Below are 26223 nucleotides of genomic sequence, written 5' to 3'. Positions count from 1 at the left end.
TTTGGGAGCCTGGGGATACTGGGCTATCCCAAATTCACTCAAAAGTTGAGGGCAAATTACAAGTCACAGTTTAACCTTATTCCCTAAGATCTACCAAGGAAGAGATTAGGCTCAAATCAGCCACAAAGGGGAAAAGCAGCATAGGAAAAGAAGATGGACGAGAACAGGGGTAGGGAACAGAAATAACATAGTTTTGTCTTGTGGGCTGGGGAGAGAATTATGGCCTTATTACTGTCTTCATCATCTTTGTTCTTTTCTTTTTTTAAAGCTGAAATCCGGATGCAAATCACCAGTTGTACTTGATTCTAAGCCTATTGCTAACCCATATAAACATATATCTGAGGTTCAGAAACAAAATATTAGAATTGGCATTTTTATCTGTTTTTAAATCAGAGAGCTAAGAAGAAAACCGATCTTTAATAATAATGCCATTTATTATGCAGATCAGGTCTCCCAGTGGGATGGCCCCATGTCATACACTGTAATGTATGTTATCTCAAGGGAAGAGCTAAAAATGTTCACTTTCAAGAAGGTGGGCAGGATGCCTTTGTGTATCTGTCTTCTCTCAGAACTCGCCAATGAGTAGGTGTACTTGTGTATACTGGACCCTTGAACAACATGGGGGTTTGGGTTGCTGACACCCCACACAGTCGAAAATCTGTGGATAACTTCTCCAAAACTTCACTACTAATAGCCTACTGTTGCCAATTACATAATCATCAGCTAATATATGTTTTGTATGTTTTATATATATATATATGTGTGTGTGTGTGTGTGTGTGTGTGTGTATATATATTGCTGTAGTCTTACAATGAAGTAAGCCAAAGAAGAAAATGTTATTAAGAAAATCATTGGAGGGGGATCCCTGGGTGGCTCAGTGGTTTAGCACCTGCCTTTGGCCCAGGACATGATTCTGGAGTCCTGGGATTGAGTCCCACATCGGCTCCCTGCATGCAGCCTGCTTCTCTCTCTGCCTGTGTCTGCCTCTCGCTCTCTCTGTGTCTCTCATGAATAAATAAACAAAATCTTAAAAAAAAAAAAGAAAATCACTGGGAAGAGAAAATATATTTGTAGAACTATACCATAGTTGTAGAACTATGCCATATTTATTGGAAAAAAATGTGTGTATGAGTTGACTTGTGCAGTTCAAACCTGTGTTCCTCAAGGGACAAATATATTTGGTTTTAACTAAACTAACTCTCACAGAACAGATAGTTGGATATAAGTGCCCCTGGGAAGAAGCACAGACCTGAGTTATTCTGAGCACAAATGAAGATAACAAATGGCAGCACCAGGGCTTATGTCATGTGCAGGCTCCTCCTCAGCAACGATGCCAGATAAATAGTTCTCCTCAAGCATGTATCACAAAAATTCATCCAAAAACTAAACATCATTAGGAAGACCACAGAAAATATGGATTTCTACTCACAAAGTGTCTATTGTGCCATGAGACATCAACTAAAAATAGAATGTATCTGGAAATTAATTAAGGGGAACCTCACTAAAGTGGACTCAGGAGGCTAGAAGGGGAGGGTGGGAAGGGGGAGCTTACCACTTGACATCAATGACAGGAGGAACTGTCAATTATAGAGCCAAGAGAAGAATGGTCAACAAGAAAGAACTACAGAGCCCAACAGGGAGAGATGTGCAATGTATCTCCTGCAAGAAGTCAACCACCCTGTGCCTGGGTGGCTCAGTTGGTTGAGCATCTGACTCTTGGTTTTAGCTCAGGTTGTGATCTCAGGGTCATGACATAGAGCCCCAAGTCACGCTCTTTGCCTGTGGAGAGTCTGCTTGGGATACTGTCTCTCCCTCTCCCTCTGTCCCTCCCTCATTTACTCTCTCTCTTAAATAATCTTTAAACAATGAAACAAAACAAAAAAGAAATAAACCATCCCTGCAACTCAGCCAATCAGGAATGGTCACCACTGTGAAGTCTTGCTTTTCTCCCATAGACTTTTGTTTACACTCTGATGCAATTTCCTCCATATTCTCCAAAAATAATGTTCCTCTTTTGTTTCTTGGACTTGCCTAAGGTTTTGCCATAGTTTGCCTGTCCTGAATTGCAATTCTCTGTTATTCCTGAATAAACCCACTTCTGCTGGTAAAATAACTTATTTTTTTTGAGATTAATAAGATGGTCATGATTAGCAAGATACTTAAGATACCATTTATTTCACCTTTACCTCTTTTGTACGATAGTTATGTGCTTAGAATTTATAAACAACTGAGCATGCATATGTTAGGGGTGAATGCTCAAGACTTATTTACTGACGGAGGGCCTACAGAATTGCTTTAGAGATCATAGCCTATGCTCAATTCTGCTCATGATCAGCTCCAGGATGCCAGGACTGGAGCATGTCTTATGCTTCATTACACACCCCACTTAGAAGGTTCAATGCATCCCAAATGATTAACTCATTTCTCTACCGTAAAGTACACTTCCTGTTTATGTTTTTGAAAATTCTGACAGTAAAGTTCCATGTAATGTATAAAGCTACACTGATTATTTGTGCTATGGACACTGTCTCTAGATAGGTTTCCAATAATATTTCAAATTGTTCCTATTGCTTTGGGAATCCAACTCATGTCAGAGTACGCTTGAAAGGCATCTGCCTTGCCCCTTTCTCCCTGAAATATTTAAGGCACAAAGAAAATAAGAGAGAATTTTATCTGGGCACACAAAAGCCATGTTTTACAGGGTGGTTCTCTCAGAGGATGGTTCCTGGACATTATTCTCAGGAATCCACTTTCAACTACTAAACATATATGAGGTCTGCAGTTAAATTAGCATTATAGAGGACAAAAGAATGTTAAGTGGTCTTCAATATGAAAAGCAAGGGTTTGTCAGCCTGAGGGAGGATCAACTGAAATGATATCCTATCTGCTGATGTTATTTGAAGAGGAGGCATTAAAATGAAAGGTGAAACACAGGAAGGAGACAGGTACCGCTTCCTTTTCAATCCTCCTCCCCACCAGAGGCTCTCATTACACTGTACATCTTGCACACTGGGTCAGAACTGGTGATGTGTCAAGGTGTGCACAGTGGCATTTACACAATGACAGACTAATCATCATCAGAATTCCTCTCATCTCCTGACTGTACTCTTTTTTTCTGATTTTAAGAAGAAACACTTATTCACATATTAATTCAGTTCAGAAGATGTGATTCACAAAAGTTAACTCAATGTAAAATCTTCAAAGTGAAAACCAAAAGCAGGTTGACAGGTTTATAAAGCTTGCCTGGGTCTGACCTCAGAATAGAAACGTCTACTCTCCGGTGAGTTCAGCCCATTCTTTTTCTAGCACACACCTGAGCTGCAGGAGCCAGCTATGAAAAATTCATGCAGGACGTTTCAACAGTCCCACCTATGTCCTTAACATCTGCTGGCTTCACGTCACATTAAAACTTCAAAGTGAATCTACCCTGAGATGGCAGCAAGCTTTCACTGGGGAGCAGGAGAATGGATAGTTTGGAGATGGCCTCTCCTTCTGGACAGGAAATATCTGTGCAGAACATGCTGCAATTTATCTTCTTAGCCACACAAAAGGGGAAGAAATGTAAAGAGATAATAATGCCATCAACTAAACATGCAGAGAACAGCAGGTGGCACAGGGAAGGGGCTGCGTTTCCCTTGTAATTGTCAAGCTTTCTTAAACATTTATTTATTTTTATCTGAATCCTCTCTATCTTTTGCTTTCCATAAGCTTGAAGTGTAGTCAAAACCTTGAGCAACTGAGAAAGTGGTGAGGTTCTGAACTCTCAGGTCCACTGTTGTTTGGGAAGATACACGATTTCCTCCTGTTAGCTGGGTGTTAGGGCATCACTCACATAGATGCTTTTTTTTTTTTTTTCCACATAGATGCTTTGAGACAAGGCTGGCCCCTGGGAGCTATTCACTTGGACTGCTGTCCTGCAGGAGGAGCAGCTTTATTATTATGACAGGAAACAAGAGGTGGGGTTCTCTGGTGCTCTCTAATCTTAAATTAATTATGGTATGATCCACTAGGAATTTAATTTCCAGTACCTTATCACCTCAATCATATTCACTAAAGTTCCTTGATGCTGAGGAAAAATTTATCTTTGTTAAATGATAATTGGCTATAATATCTTTTGATTCTTCAGAAATGCTGGCTGGCAAGTTTTTCAGAAATTTCATCAATCTTGTTTGGTGTTTTTAACAAAGCCTACCTCAGAAAAACAAACAAACAAACAAACAAACAAACAAACAAACAAACAAAAAAAGTTGTCTAAGTCTGCAGCATACCCTATATCCTACTACCAGCATGAACAGGTCCTGAGGATACCTAATCTCATGGTAAACTTAGAGGTGTTGTACCTCTGCCCCTCCCCAGCCCCACCTAGTACTGGTGGTGGTCCTGAGTACAGGTGCTGTTGCTGATAGCATTTGATGCAGTCCAGAAAGGAACAATCCTTACACATACAATTCTGACAGCTTCTGCAGATTTATCAATATTTCTGATCTTTAGAGGTTTCAAAATAGAATTTTTAATGAGAAAATGCATAATTGAGTACCATTTAACTTTTAGCTAAATCCAATATGTCAACAGAATGTTATCCTGAAAAATCAAAATAAGGCGGTTTCCTCAACCTTCTGACTCTTCACATGTTAGTTGGTCCCAATAAAAAGCAAAGAATATATAAGGAAACAGTATGCAGGTTTTCTCCCAAGATATTTAAAATAAGTCCATCCACATCATCAATCTTTTTATATCTCACCTTCTAAACATTTTACCTGGTGCCAATGAAAAGATAAATATATACAAGGGAACAAAATGCAAGACAGTTAATTATAATATTTATAAGCTGTTTCCAACATACTTCTTGGTTGGAGTAGAATCTGAAGTTATTGAAAAAGAATTTACATATTCCAATTATCTAAAGCCAGGGTACTGCATTAGGATGGCAACTTGCAAACTCACTGTATTAGTTTTATTTCCTATTGGCCTTTCTAGAAGAGGCATGTAGGAAAGCACAGGTACAGATGATTTCACAACTCTGTGATGTTAGCATCATGTTAACCAGGCTACTTGAGGAATTTTTTTCCCCATCTTCCAACAGGCTCAGACCAATTTCCTTGCTTCTGACCTAGAATTCTACCAATATGATCACTTATTATCCTGGTATGTATATCACAATTGAGTGCTAAATTAATTTTCTAAACAATAAATGGCTCTAATTGTAAAACTCAGAAATCACTAAAATAATCAATTTGATAATATAATTTCCATCCTTTATAATCAATATTGAAAAAAGTCTTGATAAGTCACATTTATTTCTATTATGATTCTTGATTCAGAGGGTCCTTTAAATAGCAGCACATCACGGCCTGTAGTTTGTGAACCCCACACGCAGTCAATGCACCTAACTCTATGGTGACAGCCCAATCCGCACCCTCTCTGTGGTCTGGAGATTCAACTCCTAGGAATGGAGATGCTGATGGAAGGTTGATGGCCACCCAGAAGCACTTACCAGGGAGGTGACAGGCATGTGAAAGCACTCAATGAATCCCGGGGTCTCCTGCCCCATGTTTGCTACGGACATTCACCTAGTCAGTCCTGCTTGGCTTCACGCAATTATCCCTCAGGGAGTATGAGGAGCAGCCACTAGGATCCTATCTGAAGTACCACATGAAACTTTTCAAACCACTTGAGGGGAAAGCCATTCCTTTGAGGTGCTTCTTAAAAAGATGACATCTACTATGAGACAGATAAACTCATTTAATTCCCTCTTGTTTTATGTGATCATCAAATTTTGAAATTTACAACCATTTCCCAGCTGTGTGTTCTCAGGCACAGAGTCACAGCATTTCATCCCATGAAACATCACTCTGCCAACAGCTGGTGACCTGCCCTGTGAAGTGCTTGCTTTCATCTCTTTTAGCTCAGAGTTTTTGTTTCTGGCCACTTCCCCCTTCTCCAGCAATCAACTCTGGTAGAATTTTTAGAGCCTTCTTTCAAAGTCCAAATGTTTAAACTAAGTTTCCTCAAACTAAAATTTCCTTAAATAAACTTAAAGTGTAACTGTAATTGGTGTGTATTCTCATCATGATTCAGTTAAGTCAGGTAGAAAAAATGGTCAGTAGATTATAATTAAGAAATACTGCTAATTTGGGGTACCTGGGTGGTGCATTCCTTTAAGCAACTGACTCTTGATTTAGGCTCAGGTCATGATCTCAGGGTCATGAGATCAGGCCCTGTGTCAGGCTCTGCACTGGGTGTGGAGCCTGCTTAAGATTCCCTGTTTCCTTCTCCCTCTCCCACTACCCCCACCTGCACTCTCTCTCTTAAAAAAAAATACTGCTAATTTTAACACAATATATATATTTTCTCAAAGATTTTATTTTTAAATTAAACATAACCTGTGTTTAGTTTCAAAGTTCACAGATAAAATTCCTTATGAATCAAGGTTTTTTGTTGTTAAAAACAATATGCAATAGCAGTGTGTAAAAGCAAAAATGATTTTTTAAATCCCCCAAACTAACAAGATCTTGCAGTAGGAATTATCTGTTGTGCCCACATTTTCTGCATAGCACTTCAAAGAAAGCAACTATTGACACTGGATCAATATTAAACCATAGCCACTATCTTAGAGATTTATTGCAAAATGCCCCATGATACATATATTAATTAAATCAAGATTTTATTGCTTTCAGAATTATCATTTGGAATTTCAAAACTCACTCGTGATGCTCAAGTGAATGAGTGGGCTGGTCTTGTTCTCTCCATTTCGCTCATTGACGGCCTGTGCATAGTAAGCCCCGGTGTCCCCCGCTGTCGTAGCAAGGATCACCAGTTGATTTTCCAGCGTGATGGCTCTGTGTCAGACAAGAGACAGTGTCAAAGGCACTCCATAGGACTTCTGGTTTGTAAGGCAAATTAATTTATTAAGCCAAGAAAGAAATGTCCAGGGTTTATAAATAGATCTGGAAGGACAAAAGTGAACATATGGGCGGACCTCAGAAAGATGGCAGTGGCTAAGCCTTCTCTGGCCCAGTTCACACTCCTGTGGGGAGCCTCTGAGCCCTCTGACCCTTTGTTGTTGTGAGGAAGACAACATTTTGGGACATATGTATCCAAGGTTTGTTAAAACACAAAGCTTCCTCTGGGACTTTGTAACAAGTTAGAAGACATTCCAGAAGAGCTAGTCTTTTGCTTTCAAGCAGGGCTGTGTGATCACACAAGGGTCACAAACCTCTCAGGTGGAGGACTGCACTACCCCAAACCTGGAATGGAAGCAATTTCTTCCACCTCCTAAGGTGCCTCATTAGAGCCTCTATACCTCTATTTCTCGACTAGTGGGTAGAAGAAAAGTTGCCAGTGGGCATGGTGTTGACCCCTTCTATTTGATTTTCTATCTGGGCCACCTCCTCACATTCCGGAGGTGCAAACAGTCTAGTCCATCATCACTGAGACCTTCTCGTATACCCTAATTCTACTGCAGAAAGGAATCTTGGAGACACATTTGACCCACTACCTTCTCTTTAGAAATGAGAAAACTGAGGTTCAGACAGGTCATTTGTTCAAGGTAACATAGCAAGGTGACAATACCGGAGGGAGGACCTGCCTTCCCACATGTGGACTGCTGCTCTGCCAGGCAGATCACACAGAGACTCACCAGATGACTTATTTAAAAGAAGAGGAGGAAAAAATAACAAAGATACAACTTCCATAAACCTAAGCAGCTTTTAATGAAAATATGTGTCCTATTGCCTTTTGCTCTTGCTAAAATTTGCATAATTTGTTAAAAGAAAACAAAACGATACAAAGGGCGGTCTGGGCATTGCAGGTAAAATACATTCTGAGCACCCAAGTGCCATGTAGGCCCTGCTCTTATTCAAACGCCAGAAGTACCTGGGATCCAGACTGAATTGCTTTGCTACCCACAGGCTGTTACTTTACAGGGAATACGTTTCTTTGTTCATTTTAAATCCTAGATAGTCATAGCCCTTCCAAATTCAGATAAGATCTCTGTTCTGGTAACATAAAAAACATGCAAACTGTGTGACCTGTCATGGGGAATCTTACTATGATAATCATCTTTTTCTTCCTGATACCTTCTGGAAAGCTTCTTCAGACATTCACGACTTTTATGCATTATACGAGATTATTTTACAAAGTTACTGCTTATTCAGGGTTCCCATAGGATATATTGCAGTTTGAGGTCTCTTACTAACTTATCTCCTCCCACTTAGGATAATTTCCCTATTAACAAGTTTTCAATTTTTAGTCCCATAAAAATACCTCAAAGAAGTTTTACTATAATTATTTATGACTCTTTTATAGATTACTTTATAGAACTGTAGAAATGGTTCCATTTTATTTTAGTATATGTTACTCTGGCACCTAAAATTAAATATGAATATTTATTACACACGAAGTTATACATTTAATAGTACAATTTAAAAAACTGAGTATGTCATAACTTTTTTCCCTAACATCTGATTTTCGCCATTGTAATTTCAAATATGCCTATTATTTCTCAGAATTATTCTCCAAAAGTGCCTATTAATTCTCTGTATTATTTATGACATTGTCTCAAGGGTATTGAAAATATAAAGTACATAAGGAATGAAAATATTAAAGTTTACATCCATTATAATTTGTATCTTTAAGCTCATTTTTTTCTTCCAGGGTTTTTTTTTTTAAATTTTTATTTATTTATGATAGTCACAGAGAGAGAGAGAGAGAGAGAGAGAGAGGCAGAGACACAGGCAGAGGGAGAAGCAGGCTCCATGCACCGGGAGCCCGATGTGGGATTCAATCCCGGGTCTCCAGGATCGTGCCCTGGGCCAAAGGCAGGCGCCAAACCACTGCGCCACCCAGGGATCCCTTTTTTTTTTTTTTTTTCCTTCTCGGTTTTAATTTCTAGACCATCTTAAGTCAAAATTTATAAAGAAAAACTTGTCTATGCCAAAAAAGACAGCACAAAAATGCCAAAGCTTTCCAGAACATTAGATTAATGAGGATCAGTTCCCAGGAAGACTTTTTTCTTTCTTCCTATCCAGCTCTTTCTGAACAGAACACTTCCACAAAAGAAACTGAGTTTAAAATGAAAATTAAACCATCTAAGGACATTCATCTTAATTTCAGATAATTCAGATAATTGTTATAATGCTTAAGAGAAGAGCAATTTTTAAAGACACTGAAGTGGGTACCATGCATTGGTTCCCTGAGTCCTCCCTCACAAACTGAATCTGCTGTGTTCACACCTTGCCCACCACCACATACGTGAGGAAGCTGGCCTACTCCCAACACCAGATTTGGATTTTGGTCATCAGAGGCCAGTACAGGTACCGGTGCCATCTAAGACATGAGGAATTGGCATGGGACCCAAGCTGCCCGATTGGACAAAGGGGAGAAGCATGCCTGGGGGAGAGCCCTCACCCCTGCTGGAGGCCAGGCCGGAAATGTGCTGTCCCACATTTGGCGGCTGGCAGCCACCGTTGCAATGCTGAGGAAGGCAATGTGTAGGCAAAAGCCGGAAGAGAGAATTTTGAGAGTCAGAGCAAATTAGATAATAGCCTGAAGGTGATGATATGAAAGTAAGCTAAATGATCCTTTAACGTGACTCTTACATGTGGTCCAAAAAATATGTGGAAATGTTGGGATCCTTGGGTGGCTCGGCAGTTTAGCACCTGCCTTCGGCCCAGGGTGTGATCTTGGAGTCCAGGGATCGAGTCCCACATCGGGCTCCCTGCATGGAGCCTGCTTCTCCCTCTGCCTGTGTCTCTGCCTCTTTCTCTCTGTGTCTCTCATGAATAAATAAATAATTTTTTTTTTTTTAAAAAAGAGGAAATGTCAGGCTACTGAGGTGGGCGCTGACTTCTGACATTTATTCCATATCTTCATTTTATAGTAGTAATGTGATTTAAAGAATTAACCCTAACCAGTCTAAACCAATCATGGTAATCCCTTCCCTCTTGCCACGACTGACAAGAGGAAACCAGGCTTGAACCAGCTGGTCCATGGCAAGTATCTGGTGACTATCATTGCACTTAGGTAGCCACACCTAAGTGAGTCCCACCAGATGAAAGGGTAGGATTTTTATTCCTTGGTTGGGGGATCAGGCTTTTTCTCCCTCTACCACAGGTGAATAAGGAAGCATGCTGTCTGGGTGTTCATAGTGGCAATTGTATGGCCTGGAAGGAAACAGCCTTAACATGAAGTTGATGATGCTGGTGGCCGGAGAGAGAGAAAACAAAGTCCCTAGGTCCTTCATCTTGAGAACCTGAGTTAATTAACCAACCATCCTGCAGCCCATCCTATCTCTGGGCTTCCTGTTTCATGAGATGATGTACTTCACTCACGTTTAAACTTGTTTAAATAGGGGTTTCTGTTTCTGGAAGTCATATGAATCCTGATACAGATGGAAAACAGCATATGCAATAGCATCCATCTGGGGTTCAAAAAAAGAAGAGTGTGTCCTCAGTGCACAGAAAATAATCCTCTGTGTATATTTCTCTATATGTGTACATATAAGATGGTAACAGCAGTTAACTTTGAGTGGTAAGATTATAACTTGTTTTCTTTTGATCTCTGTATTTTAAAACATTTTTCCGCAATAAATCACTTTTGTTACAGAAGAACAACTTTCAAAATGAATGCAAGGGCATGTGTTTAATATTTTGCCCAATGGATGCTTGGGTGGCTCAGCAGTTAAGCGTGGATCAAGTCCCACATCAGCCTCCCTGTATTGAGCCTGCTTCTCTCTGCCTATGTCTCTGCCTCTCTCTCTGTGTATGTCTCTCATGAATAAATAAATAAAATCTTTAAAAAAATACTTTGCCCACGATGCAGACTACTTGGCTTTTTTATTACATAATTCCAAAGTACTAATTTAAAACTTCACATTGACTTTACAGGAAAATTATAGCATTAAGCCAGAGAGATTTTTCTTTTATTTTCACTTTGTTAAAATAAATGTATATATGGTTTTACATAAAATTATTTCCTTAGTCTTCCCCATCTTAATTCTACATTTCAAAATGACACCTTCTAACTTCCAGTTCTGTGGGATAGTAATAAAGAAAATAACACAGAGATTTAAAAGCTCAGTGCACTATGGCTAAGATGGACCTGAGCTTGGAAAAGCAGAGCACTGGATTCATGAGAACACTTGGAAGGGTTGCTTACTGCTGATGGTAAGCACATGGATGGTTCAGAAGATGACTCATTTGAAAGGGCACATTCCAGGTGCTTTCAGCTCTGCACTTGATTTTCTTGAGGCAGTTGGCAAAGTAAGAATTCTCTATTTTGGTAAAGTTAAAACCTCAGAGGAGATCCCTGGGGTCTTTGACCATCAGCTCTGGTCAAGATCACCCATGAGGGGAAATGCCCCTGGGTGTCTAGATCCAAGGGCTTACACACTTGATGTATGGGGCCGGTGGGGGTGTAAGCAGTGGGAGTGTCTACAAGTGAGCTTCCTGCCACACCTGCCAATGTCCAGGGGATATCACATTCTCAATGCCACAAAGAACACTGACTTTCCAACCTGTGGCACTCACATAATAATTATGGAAGCACCAGCTTGGTGGTTGATGAAAACAGCCCTGTTTACACCTCTCCTCACAGCTGCCTGTGACCAGGAAAGAATGTAAGGACAGATGTTCATCCGGATTGCCACGGGAAGAGAACCAAATAATTGTACTCATTATTTAATCAGATGTGAGTCCCCAGGCCTAACTCAGAGTGGAAGGCATATAAGCCTGAACCATGTACACAATGCCCATGTCCCATGGAGCTTAGATTCAGTGTTTTTATAAACTATAAGAAATAATACGAACACTTTATGGACTTTCCCTTAAGAATGGGAAGATGCAGAGACAGGGAGGGGTCATTCAAGCTTTCCACCAGCAGAGTTACCATCGTGGTCCATGTCTTGCCAAACATTTCAATTTAGTACATGCAGGGCCTCTTTTCTAAAGCATGTATAGTTAATTTCATTAGGGAAAGTATATGAGGAAATATAATTAAATTTATATAAAATTCTTCAAACTAACATTCTACTCTACGTTAGCTGTCAACTCTAAATTAGAGATACAAGTGGGGATACGTTATAGGATACGACTTCTAAGATGGTAATTCCCTTAAAACCATTTGGATCTGAAGCATATTCAATACACACATGTTCTGCCTTAGACACAGTTGCCCCCCAGCATTTAAGCACAGAGACTGATAAACAATATGTAACCAATATATGCATGTTAAATGAATAGAAAGAAGAAAACATGCACCTTTTATTCATATTCACATTTTTTCTCTGACTGCTCATTTTTGAGCTTGCAATTCCATCTTGGTGCCAATATGCAAGCAAGGAAAGGAGTAATCCAACCATTTAGTGAGTCTGCATGGAGCACCTGTAGGATGCGTGGCCCTGTCCAGGGAAGGTAACTGGGGAATACAGCTACTGAACACAGGGAGGTGGCTTAATGGGAAGAACACATCCAAAAGACAGAAAAAGAAAATGGTAGATCTCCGAAGTCTCAGATATATATTTTATAGAATTCTAAAGGAGTAGAGAAGCCAAAGAGGCAGCTGAAAATGTGGAGGTCTGACCACATCTATCTTCCTGGTGACAGCTGCTTAAAAAGTAAAATGCAGATGAGATGCCATACAGAAAGATACGCAGGTTCCCTACCCCAAAACGCATGTTCTAGTTCAGGAATAGGAGGGCTGTTTCTGGAGGTGACATGGAATGAAGTACCATCCTCACCTCAGTTGAGCCTCCTCCCCACATGTTTCACCTTCCACCTGAAGCTCTGGTTAAGGGCTCTTATCTGTACTGTCCCAAAGGACAATGCATCCAACTTTCCCCCAAACTGTGGGCCTGGATTGGGGACTCCCAGACTGCTCACTAGGAGCACAGCACTGGGTGAGCATCAGGGTCAGCTGGCCTAGCTGTGGCAGAGAGGGAACTTCAGTGAGCCATAAAGAGAAGGAAAGAGGGACACCCTCCTGAGTGCACAGTATCTGTCTCTGAATAAAAGCAGAAGGGACACCAGAGCTCAGAGCTCATTCATCTCCTCCAAGACCAGCTCCTGGAGGCCTGAGGTAAAACATGGCCTGCCTTCAAATTAAAATCTTAAGTGGTCTACAGAGAAGACATCCTCTCTTTCTACCAGGACAAGATGATTACAGGTGATAGGCAGTAAGTCCACAAATAAACCTAGGCAGAAGTAATCACCATATTCTGGAATGATAAAGAAAGGTCCTTGAAATGTGCAAGTGTGACCTGGATGAATCAACAGGCCTGGAATCAGGTCTGGCTCTGCTTTGTTCCTTCAGGCTCACTACTTGGTTTGGTCATCTGTGAAACAGGGGTGACAGTACTCATATCAAAAGGATCCTCGTGAAGTGCAAATCAGGCAGTCACCTGAGTGGGACTGACACTAGGTCCTCCGCTCAGTGTTTGCTGGGTCTGAATATGGCTCCTCAGGTGGGATGCATATGGATGGCAGGTCGTCAAATACTACATGCAGTCAACCATCCTCCTTCTAGGGCTAGTATCAAATACTTTTTAGAGTTTTAGTGAACAGACTACCCTGCAAATATGGCCAAGTCACTGAATTACCAGATTAACGTCATAAAATCATCCGAAGCTGCTACTCCCTAAAGTCATGTGCACTGGAGCCAGAGTAATGCTCTGGCAAAGAGGCCTAGAAAAGCTACATTTGCAGGTATTTCTACCCACCTACCACTCCAACTGCAATACCTACGATACAAGACTTTAATGCTAGGAAATCCCTGGCCTCTTCTCAACAGAAATTGATGTGTCATAAACAGAATCGATCTTTTTCCTGTTGGAAAGATACCATACAACAGGAGAGATGGGAAAGAAATAGAGAAATTTCAGGGTAACCTGATACAACTGATGGGGTATTCCATCGGGGATTTTCACCCAGGAGAAACATAGTTATTTATACAGCAGTGCTTCTTAAAATTTCTAGCTACTTTTACTTATTTAGTTTTCAGAGTTCACTCATCTTATTTTGCTTTTTATTTTTTTCTGGCTACTTTTAAAAAGCATTTTAATCAATTTATACTCTATCCAGGGCCTTGTGTTATTTTAGTTAGTGGTCCCAGCTCTGGGCACAAATAAGAGGTCATGCCCAAATTCTGGCATGGTCACATGCAGGAGAATGAAGTTGAATGAGGAAGCTTCAAACAGAGTTGAAGTTTAGGCATAAAAATTCCCAGCCACTTTTTTGTTTAGTTTTGTTTTTATTTCCTGCTTAAACCAAACATTTAGAAAAAGAAACAAGATTCAACAAAATGTGTAGAATGTGTAGTCAGGTCCTTAAACATTGGAACTTACCCAGACCGTAAAATCCACTCAAACCAGAAACCATTAAAAAAGACGGCAGAAAGATATATGGCACCTGGATAGGCACCAGTGAAGCCCTCCCCAGAGGGGGCTCTTCTGAGATCCTCTCCAAATAGCGGACAAATCTGAACTAAGTTCACTTTATATATAGCATAATAAAAACAATACATATGTCAGCCCAGAATTAAACGAGCCACGGCCAAGTGAGATACTCTTGCCTGAACTGATGGCATGCGGAATGGGGAACTGCCAAGCAAGTGGAGGCCCCTGCAGGGCATGTGCAGTCCCCCTGCAGCCCCTGTGACTGCCAGTCACCCCCACTCAGCTATCTCTGCCTTGTAGGTTGTCTCAGGAAAGCAGAGGCTGGCAGTTCAAGCATCCAGACAAGTCAGATCTCCTTTTCTTCAGAACAAGGCACATGGAGGCTTTCTTCCTCCTGCAGAACAGGGGCAATGGGCAGAGCACTTGACCCTGGCTCCACATGGTAGCACCTGTGTGGGGTCATGTCTTCGTGATAGGATCAAGCACAAGGAGTAACGGCCGTGAAAGAGAGAGCTTCTTGAAGAGCAAACAATAGCAAGGAAGGCTGTCAGATCACTGGGGGACAGACTGCTTCTGGAACATTCTCTCCCTTGCAAGTCAGTCACAGCATTAGTTTCCTCTTTAAAGGAACATAATTATTACAAAGAGGTTCTACTCTTTGTTAAACTGTCTTTGATGACTAAGGGACAAAGCTGTGCCCGCAGAGCACACATGGCCACAGCAGAGTCACATGCCTCGAGTTTTACAGCTGGTGCTCAGTGTAAAACTGAGTGGTGGTGCCCCTCCACGTGCTCCTGGAACACACACACACACCGCAGACGATGGGGTGAGAGCCTTGTGCTCAAGGACAGAACTCTGTCAGCAATGGAGATGAATATAAATCTAGAAGAATACCCAACTTTCTTCTAACTATTTTTCCTTCTGGAAACTACCAGTACAGGCCATGGCATTTGTGTATAAACAGACACTCCATCATACGACCCATGAGCCTTCTGCTCTTATACACACAGCCTGGCAAACAGGCTCAGAGAAATGGTAAAACAGTCAACAGACAGCAAGCAATTTATAAATAAGGCCAAGAGGTATTTAAAACCCAGGGTTCCTAAACTAAACCCTCAGAAAGGATTACTGCATCCCTTGTTAATGCGAAATGAAAGTATCCCCTGGGAGAGGCACCACCCCCTTTACAAGCTGGGCCAAGGGCCCAGAAGGCCTTGCATTATTTACCCTGCCCTGGGAGTTATTCCAAAGGTGCCAATCAGTGAATCCAACAGAACCATGAGCCATAGCTGGGAGATGGACACTGGTGTTTTTTCCTGAGTTCTAACAGCCTTTTCTGAGCTCCATTTCAGCAGGGGTAAACCTGTTTGTTCCAGATGTGTCTCCTTGAGAACTGACCCCTGGCCACTCCTCATTTGTCCTACTACCTGGAACTGCTTATAGTTTCACAGAAGGAGCAAGAAGCCCCTTTCAACTAGCCTCCTCCACAAAGCTGCTCTGCCCTCCTCACAGGATGATAAGATGCAGACTTTACTGAGCATGTTCTCTGGGCCTGGCCCCGGTGCTCAGTGCTCCATACCCATTACCACATCTGGTTCTCCCAGCACCTGGTGGCTGCCACCAAGAAGTGGACAGAGGGATCACTGCAGGGGAGCCCTCCTCCACCCACCTGGCTGTGGGCACTGAGCAGGCTGCTTGTCTATCGGTGGGAATAGCAAAGGCACCCATTGCTTAGCGTTGGCATGAGAAACCAATAAGATGACATAAAGGCTGAGTAGTGCAATGCCTGGCATATGCCCCCAACCCCAAAATGCTGAGCTACTACATCAGCCCCATTTTACAGAAAGAAAACAGAAGTTATTAGAGGAAAAGAAGCTTTCCCAAAGAAAGTGGAAGAACCAAGACTCTAACCCAGTCCTTTCTACCCCACCCACACCAAATTCTCTCGAGTTCCCTCACCTGAGTCTAGCCGCCTTCCCTATCCTTGAGGCCAGAACAGCATTTGACACAAACCTTTGTCCCGGCACTCAAATGTGTTGCAGCCTGAGTGTGTACCTCTCCCTCTCTGTCTCTCTCCCCTGCTTCTCTCAGACTCACGTCTGTCTCCTCAGTAGCTAAGACAGTGTCCAGCATGAGGCAGAAGCCATGGAACTGGTGATACACCTGGGTTTGTCAAAGTCCCATGTATTGACACTTACCAGGAGGAAAACTGCCCCACAACTGGCCATATCTTGATGGAGGAATCCCGGGCCTCTGTGGTATATAAGCTGGAGGTGAAGGGGTTCCCCTTCCTATCCTGGCAGAACCTGAAAGCCAGGCCTCCTTGATCATTCTGTTAGGAATTACCTTCCCCACTAGGTCCAGCCATTGCTTCTGCTAACAAGAGGCAGAAATTGGAGGCTGGGGGTCGACTATGAAGATTAGTGATCATTTCTTTTGGAGACAGGCAATCTTTTTTCTCAAGAACTACCCACTTCGGACTTTCCCAGGAAAAGCTTTATAAAATCATTTGATTTGGAAATTAGGATGTATCTAAAATGAGAAAACAGGCAGGCAACTTCAGATTTGCCAAGGTAAATGGAGATATGTGCAAAATAAAGCCATAAATAATTTAAAGAGGACCATTTTGGGAAAGTCTAAGAATATTGAAAACATTATTAACCATGACAATACACCTGTGAGTACAGTCAGTGTGCATATTTAGGTAGTATCACTCATAGTGCCTAGACACCCCACATGAAAACGAAATGAGGAAAATGGATAAAAATAGAAAAAAGGGTAACAGCTGCTTTTCCCTACTGTCTCCACTTCCTGTCATTGTTAATGATCATGCAGTTCATTTCCATGACAAACATAACACGGTAACATAAAATGTAATTGCCTCCATTTGTCTTCCTGGAGAACCGCACTGTTGTTCGTTAGGTGCTGATGTATTTGTTCTCAATCCCTGGCCACATTTCTCAACAAGCATTTCAGGTATGCCAGAAGCAGTTTTCAGCCAGCACCCTGGCCCAAAATGATCACCGTGAACCAGGCACTAGGTTTGAACAGAGTGAAAGACTACAGCAGATTCTTTGCCAGAGCTACCCAAAGTTAAAGCCCTGTGAGATTCCCTGAAGGAGAGGCCAGCCTTGCAGGGTGAGAGGCAGGAATAGGTGTGACCCAACTCTTAGCCCCAGTGTAGAGTGTATGCACTTTCCCTGAGTCTACAGAATAATGGCCCTAGAGCTGGCCACATGCTAATACCCAGAGCCTATAAATATGTTACCTCATGCAGCAGAGGAACTATGCAGATGTGCTTGAGAACCCTGATATAGGAAGATGATACAGGATTGTCTGGGTGGGTCCAAGTAATCACAAGAGTCCCTAAAAGTAAAAACAGTCAGGAGAGTCAGAGCCAGACAGAGATCTGAAGGTACAACTCTGTTGCTTGACAATGGATGAGGGGCTACAAGTCCAGGAACACAGGTGCCTCTAGAGCTGGAAAGGTAACAGATTCTTTCCAAGACCCTCCAGAGGAATGCAGCCCTCCAAACACCATGATGTTAGCCTAGCCCATTTTGGACTTCTGACCTCTAGAATGGTAGGAAAATAGATCTGTGTTGTTTTAAGTCACTACGTTTGTGAAAATTTATTACAGCAGCCAAAGAAACACCTTAAAAACTTCAGTTCTCTGGGCTCTGTTTCTTTATCGCTGAAATGAGAGATCTCTACCTTTCTCACAGGGCCATCTTGTGTATTAAAAAATAAGTTTGAAGTACATACATGTGCTGAGCATATATTTACAATGTGTGTCCCCCTATCACACTGCAGGACGATGCAGAGCTTCCTTTGATCAAGGGTCGGCATCCACGTACTTATTTGTGGTGAATATAGAGAGAAGACTTTCAATCAAGAGTATCTGCAATCTCTCTCCTCCTTTCCTGCGGGGACTTACCAAGCAATTTGCGCTGGTAGCAGAGTCTAGGGAAGGGAGAGTGTTGTGAATTCACACCAAGGAGAGAAACACAAAGTCTAGAATGAATTCAGAAAGGAATTCACTGGCCAGGCCAGTGGGGAGAGGTCACTGGGAGGAAGAAAGGTAGAAAGAAGTTCTGTGGTTTGAAGGAGTTCTGGACTTCTTTGAAAGACTGGCAGTGACTTGAATTGCTTTGACAATTTCTTTGTTGCATGGGCCATATTACATTTTTTTATTTTGCCACCATCAGAGACTAGTACAAGATGTTTCATTCATTCATTCATTCATTCATTCACTCACTCACTCATCTAACAAATGAATATTGAACCCTTACTAGGGAATTTCCTTCTAGGTAAGAGAATATCAAGGAGTTTAATCAGGTACCACATTCCAGCAGAGAATTGTGGAGTCATAGAGTCTCTCACAGTGGTTAAAACTGATGGTTCCAATTCCTGATACCAGATGTGGTCTCTAAATGCCATTTCCACATGAAGAAACCAGTTCTTCGTGGAGAAGTGGTTTGTGATGGGTCTGTGCCAGGAAATGTACAAGATAAGCCTTGAACATGGTGTATCACACAGGCAGGAAACCATCAAAGGCTAGGTCACATCGCAAGGACTCAGGATTCAACTAAGGAATTTCCCAGGACCCTAAAAGGGCATGACTTCAGCATCATAAATCAGAAACGAAGGTTTTAGGACATAAGATAAGTAAGTACACAAAAACCAACTGTATTTCCATGTAATGGCAACAAAAATTTGGAAACAAAAATTAAAAATATAAAATTATTAATAATCACTCAACAGATGTTAAAATTATACTTACATGAAGATCTAATAATCATGACAAGGACTTATATGTGAAAAACTACAAAAACGATGGAGGAAGAAAACAAAGTTCTAAATGGAAAGACATACTGATTTCATAAATTGAGAAACAACAAAGATATTGGGTTTTTTTCCCAAACAGATATATATATTTAATGTGATACCTATCAAGCTCCCAGAACCATTTTTTTTTGTAGCTATATGAAAGATTTTTCTAAAATTTGTGAAACAGTATAGTATTGGTAGATAAACAGATACACAGATCAATGGAACAGAATACAAAACCTAGAAACACACTCATAGATGTCTGTCCAAATGGTTTTCACCAGGGTGAAGACACAGTTCAATGGAGCAAGAAGAGTCTTTGCAACAAATCGTGTTAGAGCAACTGGACACTCATGGGGGAAAGAATTAACCTGAACTTAACTCTCATAAACCTTCTATAAAATTTGACTCATAATAGATCTAAAATTTCTATGTAAAATGTAAAACTATAAAATTTCTAGAAGAAATTCAGAGAAAATCTTTGAGACCTATAGCTTGGTGCTGAGTCCTCAGATATGACAACAAAAGTACAACCCATAAATGAAAAAAAAATCAATAAACTAGACTTGAACAAAATAAAAACTTCTATAAAGGAAGAAAAATCTTCTAAAGGAACAGACATGTTACAGATTGGGAGAAAATATTTGCAAACCACAAATCTGATATAAGAACATATATCTAGAATATAGAAAGAACTCTCAAAAGTCAACAGTGAAAAAAGAGCAATCCAATTAGAAAACAGGGAAAGGACATGAAGAGACATTTCACTAAAGAGGATAACGGATGGCAAATGAGCCCATGAAAAGATGCCATTAAGGAAATGCAAATCAAGACCATGATGAGCTATTACCACAGACCTATTAAAACAGCTAAAATTAAAAATGGTGATGTGGAGAAACTGCATCTTTCATTTGCTGCTGGTGAGAACATAAGATGGTAAAGCCACACCAGAAAATTGGCAGTTTCTTAAAAAAGTTAAACATATACTTACCATTTGACCCAGTAATTGTACTCCTGGATATTTATCCCATATAAAAGGAGAATTTACATCCACACAGAAGCCTATATATATGCAAATGTTCACAGCAGCTTTATCTGGAATAGCCCAAACCTGGAAACAACTCAATGTTCCTCAACAGGTGAAGAGTTAGACAAACTTTGCTACCACACTGTAGAACACTACTTAAGCAATGAAACAGAGCTACCTGTTGATATACACAGCTTGGATGGATCTCAAAGGCACTATGATGAGTGAAGAAAGCCAATCTTGAAGGGTCACATACAGTATGACTTCACTTATATTATTGTTCTTGAAATGACAAAATTACAGAGATGGAAAACAGGTTAGTGGTTACTGGTAAAGGATGTTGTAGGGGAGGAAGCAGCATTTGGGAGATCTCTGAAGAGGTGGGGCATCTCTGTGTCTGTACTGCAGTGGTGGGTACACAAATATGCAGCACATGTGATAACAGAGCACAGGACTAGAGACACACATGGTACCAATGCCAATTTTCCAGTTTTGAAATTCTACTGTATTTATGTAAAATATAACCACTGGATGAAAGATACATGGGGCCTCTCTGAGGAAAGATGATTTTTTTGCAACTTTCTGTGAATGTATAATATATAATTATTTCAGAATAAAAACAAAACAAAACCAAAAAACCATGCCAGAGAAAAGCAAAAGAAGCAACAGTCCTAACTCATTCTGTGGGATAGAATGGTTTGGAAATGAAAACCAACAAGCTGCTTTACCCTTCTAGAGCATACCAGTAGTCCAGAGTTCTCACTGCAGTTTCCTAGGAGAGACAAATGGTGGAATTTGATAACTGAATAATAAAACAGGATGTGCCACATGAAACCAAGTTTGGAAGATCCAGAGAGGCCCCAAGAGAGGATAGGCTTGGTGCGTTACAGGATGTCCAAGGAAGCCAAATTGGTGAGACCACCATGTCATCCAGATCCTTTCAGACTTTATCAATGGGAAGCCGATTTCTTCTTTGATCAAGTTTGAAGACAGACCCTCGGGGCTGAGGAGGAAGGATTAAAGGTTCAGTGATACTGTCAGCACAGTGACAATCAACGGTGGATATAAAAAAGTACATAAACGTAGTTACAAGAATGCAAAATGCACAGCTGAGGCCAGTTAATGAATTTAAGAAAAAAAGGAACTGAACAATTCTATAGACTTTCAGGGTCATGAAACAGGAATTTATGCTTTTAATTATAACCTTGCAGTGATAGTGAAAAAGAATAAATTATATGCACTATGTTCCAAAGAAAGGTAGAGACATATTAGAAAAGTTTTCATTAAAGCTACCACAAAGAAAAAGAGAAAGTATGCAAAAAAAAAAAAAAAAGAAGAAGAAAAAGTTATGGTGTTAAAAAAGTTATGGTGTTAAAGTATTACGTTTGGCTATTAAAAAAAATACTGTTATATGAAATAGCTAATTACACAAGAATCCCCCCTAAATGAAAAAGGGATGTGTCTTATGTTGTCATCTCCATTTGTGTCTTCCTTTGCTCCAAAACGCTCAGCTTAGTATAGCTAGTTCAACTGTGCTTGGATGTATTAGTAAAATAAAGGAATTTGCTAAAAACTATATTTCATGTATATTTCACTACAAAGATCTGAGTTTGGGACATTTCAGTTAGGGCAGGAGGAATAAAGGGGTTGACAAGAAGAGAAATTTAAAGGGAATTAGCTTAACCAGAACCCAGACTTGGGACAGGGACAAGTCAAGGAAAGGCGAAACCAGCCGGCTGGTATACCTGGGCTTCCAGCATGCCTCTGCAGGTGGATAAGATATCTCAAAGGGCACAAAGGACTTTCCTCTTTTGATGTAGGAATAAGCTGTGTAGGAGTGATACTGAAAACTCTGAATACTGTGGTCCTTTATGAATCATTTGCTATGTGATAGCAGAGGAAGCAGCACTTTGCTTTACAAAAAGAAAAGATAACTCACAGCTAAGAGCACATCAATGTGGCTGGACATTTTCACCAATGAATAATAGGAATAAAGATATGTATATCATTACTCAAATACCAAACTGGCTAAGAGGTGACAGGACAAGATTTTTTAAATTTTTTAATTAGAAAATAGAATCGCTCCCTTCCCTTTAGTTCATCAGACTATAAAGCAGAAAGCCTATTGTACTAAAGCCTGCTCATAAACGGTTGGGGATCTGGTGCTAAATCCACACCTCCATTTTAATCTAAGCAAAGTCATCTGATTTTTATTGTACATACTTGAAGGTTCTAATGAAGCCCGTGCAAAAACCTAACTAGTTACATCAGTCTGGGAAAGGTATATTGTTCCATCTCATAGAGACAAGGAACCAAAGCTTAATCCAGAAAAGGAAAGAAGAAAAGTGTAGAATAAAGTTAGAAAAAAACATGAACTCAAGTACCCATGATATAGCCAATCTAGTCAGTAAGATAAATAAATGTCTAAATAAATAGATACCGAAAGCAGAAAGCTCCAAATTCATCATCCTGAAGAACAAGTAAACCCAGGCAAGGGTAGAGAGAAATTATGGAGCCTTGTCTGTCAACCTACAATAAATGATATCTAACAGGGTCCTGTGCCTTCATGGAAAAGCCAAAAGACGCCTTAGGAGAAGGTAGGGACACAGAGAGGTGTGCCACATTTTCAGGTAAGATAGTTACTGGATTACAATGATACAATTTCTTTCCAGATTTAGTTGAAAAGTTTAACAAAGTTCTAAAGAACACCCCAGTCAAACTTTCTGAAAATTGAAGATATTTTTTAAGTTTGTAAGAAGAATGAAAAAGTAATAAAAGACCCCTATAATTGTTTTTATTTATTTATTTATTTATTTATTTATTTATTTATTTATTTATTTATTTATTTTTTTAGAGAGAGAGATTTTCTTTTTTATTTTTTTTTTAATTTTTTTTTAAATTTTTATTTATTTATGATAGTCACAGAGAGAGGGAGAGAGGCAGAGACATAGGCAGAGGGAGAAGCAGGCTCCATGCCCCGGGAGCCCGATGTGGGATTCGATCCCGGGTCTCCAGGATTGTGCCCTGGGCCAAAGGCAGGCGCCAATCCGCTGCGCCACCCAGGGATCCCCCCCTAATTGTTTTTAAAGGAAGAATAAAGATTCTATTAAGTTTTAGAATGACAATAAACCCATACTATTATAAATAATGATTAAATAATAGAAGATTGAAGGAGGAAGGATAAACTTTCCTTACAGGAGGATTTGGATTAATAAAGTTAGAAAGAATGGGAAAAACCTCTGCAAGGAATTCACAGAAATAGTTAATGCAGGTAACAGCCACTGATGAATGGTAAAATTAGTGAGCAGAACTTTAAGGAAAAACAGGATATTTGTATAATCGCAGTATCTACCCCAAATATTTATTGTTTGTGGTGTCTTTAACTTATGTCCACAAATTCTCTCCAGTGGGTGGCTTGCATGTCGCCAGACCAAGGACACAACAAGGGAAAGAAGAAACAGGAACTTTACAGGGAATGCACCCAGCTGACATCACCTGGACCAAGTGACCAGGGTTGACGTCAGCAGCAATCACAGGCACTGGTGTCATGGGCCCTGATTGTCGAAGTGAGAAGTTCACCCTCTGGGATTATTTCTCCTTTTCTATAACACAGCCTAAATATAAGAAAACACTAGATAAGCCCAAATTGTGGGACGTTTTATAAAACAACTGGCCAGTGCTCCTCATCAAGAATGTAAAGGTCATGAAAGACGAGAAATGACAGGAAAGTGTCACTGTTTGGGGGGGGGGGGGACCAAAGAGACATGAGGACAAAATACCATGCAGGGTCTGGGAACCTGAACCAGGAACAGGGCATAAGGAGAAAAACTAGGACAATTTGAACGGAGCCTCTAGTGCAGTCAGCAGCATGGTACTGACGTGAATTTCTTAGATTTGATAAATGCACCAGAGTCAGGTAAGATGTTAACAGTAGGGAAAGCTGGGAAAAGGGAATGCCAAACTCTCCTACAGCTCTCATTATCACTGTAAAATTATTCCAGAATAGAAAAGTGCATTAAAATGAAAGTGAACAAAAATGACAAAAAGTTGACATCTGTGCAGACAGCCTCCAAAGAGACCATGACACACACACAATTAACACACAGAAGAGGAAGAGTGCAGGTCACCAGGATAAGAAGAGATGATTCAACAAAACATCAAGGAAATACTAGCAGCCATTCAGGAAAGAAAATTAGATCCTTACCTCATGCCGTACAATGATATAAAATTCCAACAAGAAAAGAAATTATGAAAGAAGATTTTACAAATTATGACATATACACGTAGTACGTCACAAACCATTTAAAAGACTGAATTGAGGGGCACCTGGGGGTCTCTGTCAGTTGTGTGCCTGACTCTTGATCTTGGGGTTGTGAAATGGAGCCCTGCACTGGGATCCATGCTCAGTGAGGAGTATGCTTGAGATTATGTCTCTCTCCCTCAGTCCCTCCCCCACCCCTCTCTCTCTCTGTCTCTCTCTCTCAAAAATAAATAAATAAATAAATAAAAGACTGAATTGGAGCAATACAAGTTGAGTTCAATGTATAGGAAAGCATATAATATGTCATCCAATTTTTACAAATGGTGGCAATAAAAATTGTGTGTGTGTGTGTACATGTGTATGCCTGCGTGTGTGTATATACATGGGACTACATGACTATACAGAAAAAAAGAGAGAAGAGTTTAGGCTACCAACATGGGATGGACAAAAAGAGAAGGAGGAGAAGCAGGGAAGGCAGCAACAAGGAAAAGAGGAAAGGATGTGCTGAAGAATACAGATATGAACATATTTATGCACATTTAAAATTATGATGTATGTGTTTAAAGCTATTGAATTTTAAAAATTAAACATTATATAAAACAAGAATAAAATTTAGTTAAGAACCTAACAGTTGAAGGTAAATGTACTTTTACATAGTATGAAAACTATGTAATATAACAAAGAAAGATTTATAAATCTGATGACATAACATTTGTAATTTTAGTTTATCTAAGAAAAAAAAAAACCAAGAAAATCAAAGGGCAAACTGGCTAGAATGCTTAAAACAAACACAAAATTCATTAAAAGATTAAAAATGAATATCACACATTTGAAAAGTGCTCAGCATGACAAATAACCAAAGGAAAACAAACAAGAACAGTGAATAAATACGGTCATCAAACCAGAGGGGCACAGAACCATCCAGGGGTTAAGACCTCAGTGGCTATGGAGAAACAGTCAGAGTGGCTGTGTCCCGATGTCTGCTGAGGTGGGGCCACCAGGAGTGCTCTGGGCTGGGGGGTCCAGGCTGAATGGGACCAGCACCATGCTGGGTATGAGGCACAAAGCATACCCCTATCTTCAGGGAGCTCTGCTTCCAGTGAAGGACACCAACATGCAAACAGGAAAGTATCTCAAAGCCTCTGCTACCTTCTAGTTCTTTTTTAAGGAAAAAATGCTTTTTCACTGCCAAAGAAACCTCTCTCTTTGATGCCTCTTCCATTTTCGCTGGTCATCTGTGGGCACCCCATTCTCTCATTCATCTTTCCTTTACTAATCTATACTAATTGCAGAAGTATTTTCTCTTCCTTTCATCATTTTTCCTTCCTCCCTAACATGTCACAGGAAGCAGAATTTAGGCCTCAGAGTGAACCCAGAGAAGGAAAAGAAGACTGCACGGACTGTCACGCTCCATGTTACTGGCCCCCCGGTAGGCCACCAGGGCCCACAGAACAGTCTGTGGTTTTTAAAGCCAAAGGTTATAAATTCTACTTCCTTGCATTCTCATGATGTCTATGCACGTGTCTGATCATGAGTCATTACCTTCCCAGAAACACATTTTATGAGAGCTGAAGCTAGATTTATTGTTCTCACTGATATTATTCTGAGTGTAATCAGTCAATTTCACAGATTTTACTACTTGACTCAAGGAAGAATACAAATGGGTACAAACCCACACTTGTGACTTTATGCTGTAACCATGTGGTATGGGGAGAA

The 26223-nt window shown here is 40.5% G+C and overlaps 1 protein-coding gene across 1 annotated transcript in view; it reads right to left on the bottom strand.

The window, feature by feature from the left end:
- Positions 1–26223, bottom strand: part of SDK1 (sidekick cell adhesion molecule 1) — a gene marked incomplete at its 5' end in the record, with an annotated part of 892328 nt that overhangs the window by 357691 nt on the left and 508414 nt on the right. The window contains one exon of the mRNA XM_055340442.1: positions 6706–6839. Within this exon, the coding sequence (XP_055196417.1) occupies positions 6706–6839 (134 nt within the window). The remainder of the gene's footprint in view (positions 1–6705; positions 6840–26223) is intronic.

The sequence above is a fragment of the Nyctereutes procyonoides genome, unplaced genomic scaffold (assembly GCF_905146905.1).
Source record: "Nyctereutes procyonoides isolate TBG_1078 unplaced genomic scaffold, NYPRO_anot_genome, whole genome shotgun sequence".
NCBI lineage: Eukaryota > Metazoa > Chordata > Mammalia > Carnivora > Canidae > Nyctereutes > Nyctereutes procyonoides.
Note: the sequence above shows the minus strand (reverse complement) of the source record. Positions and strands in the feature narration are given on the sequence as shown.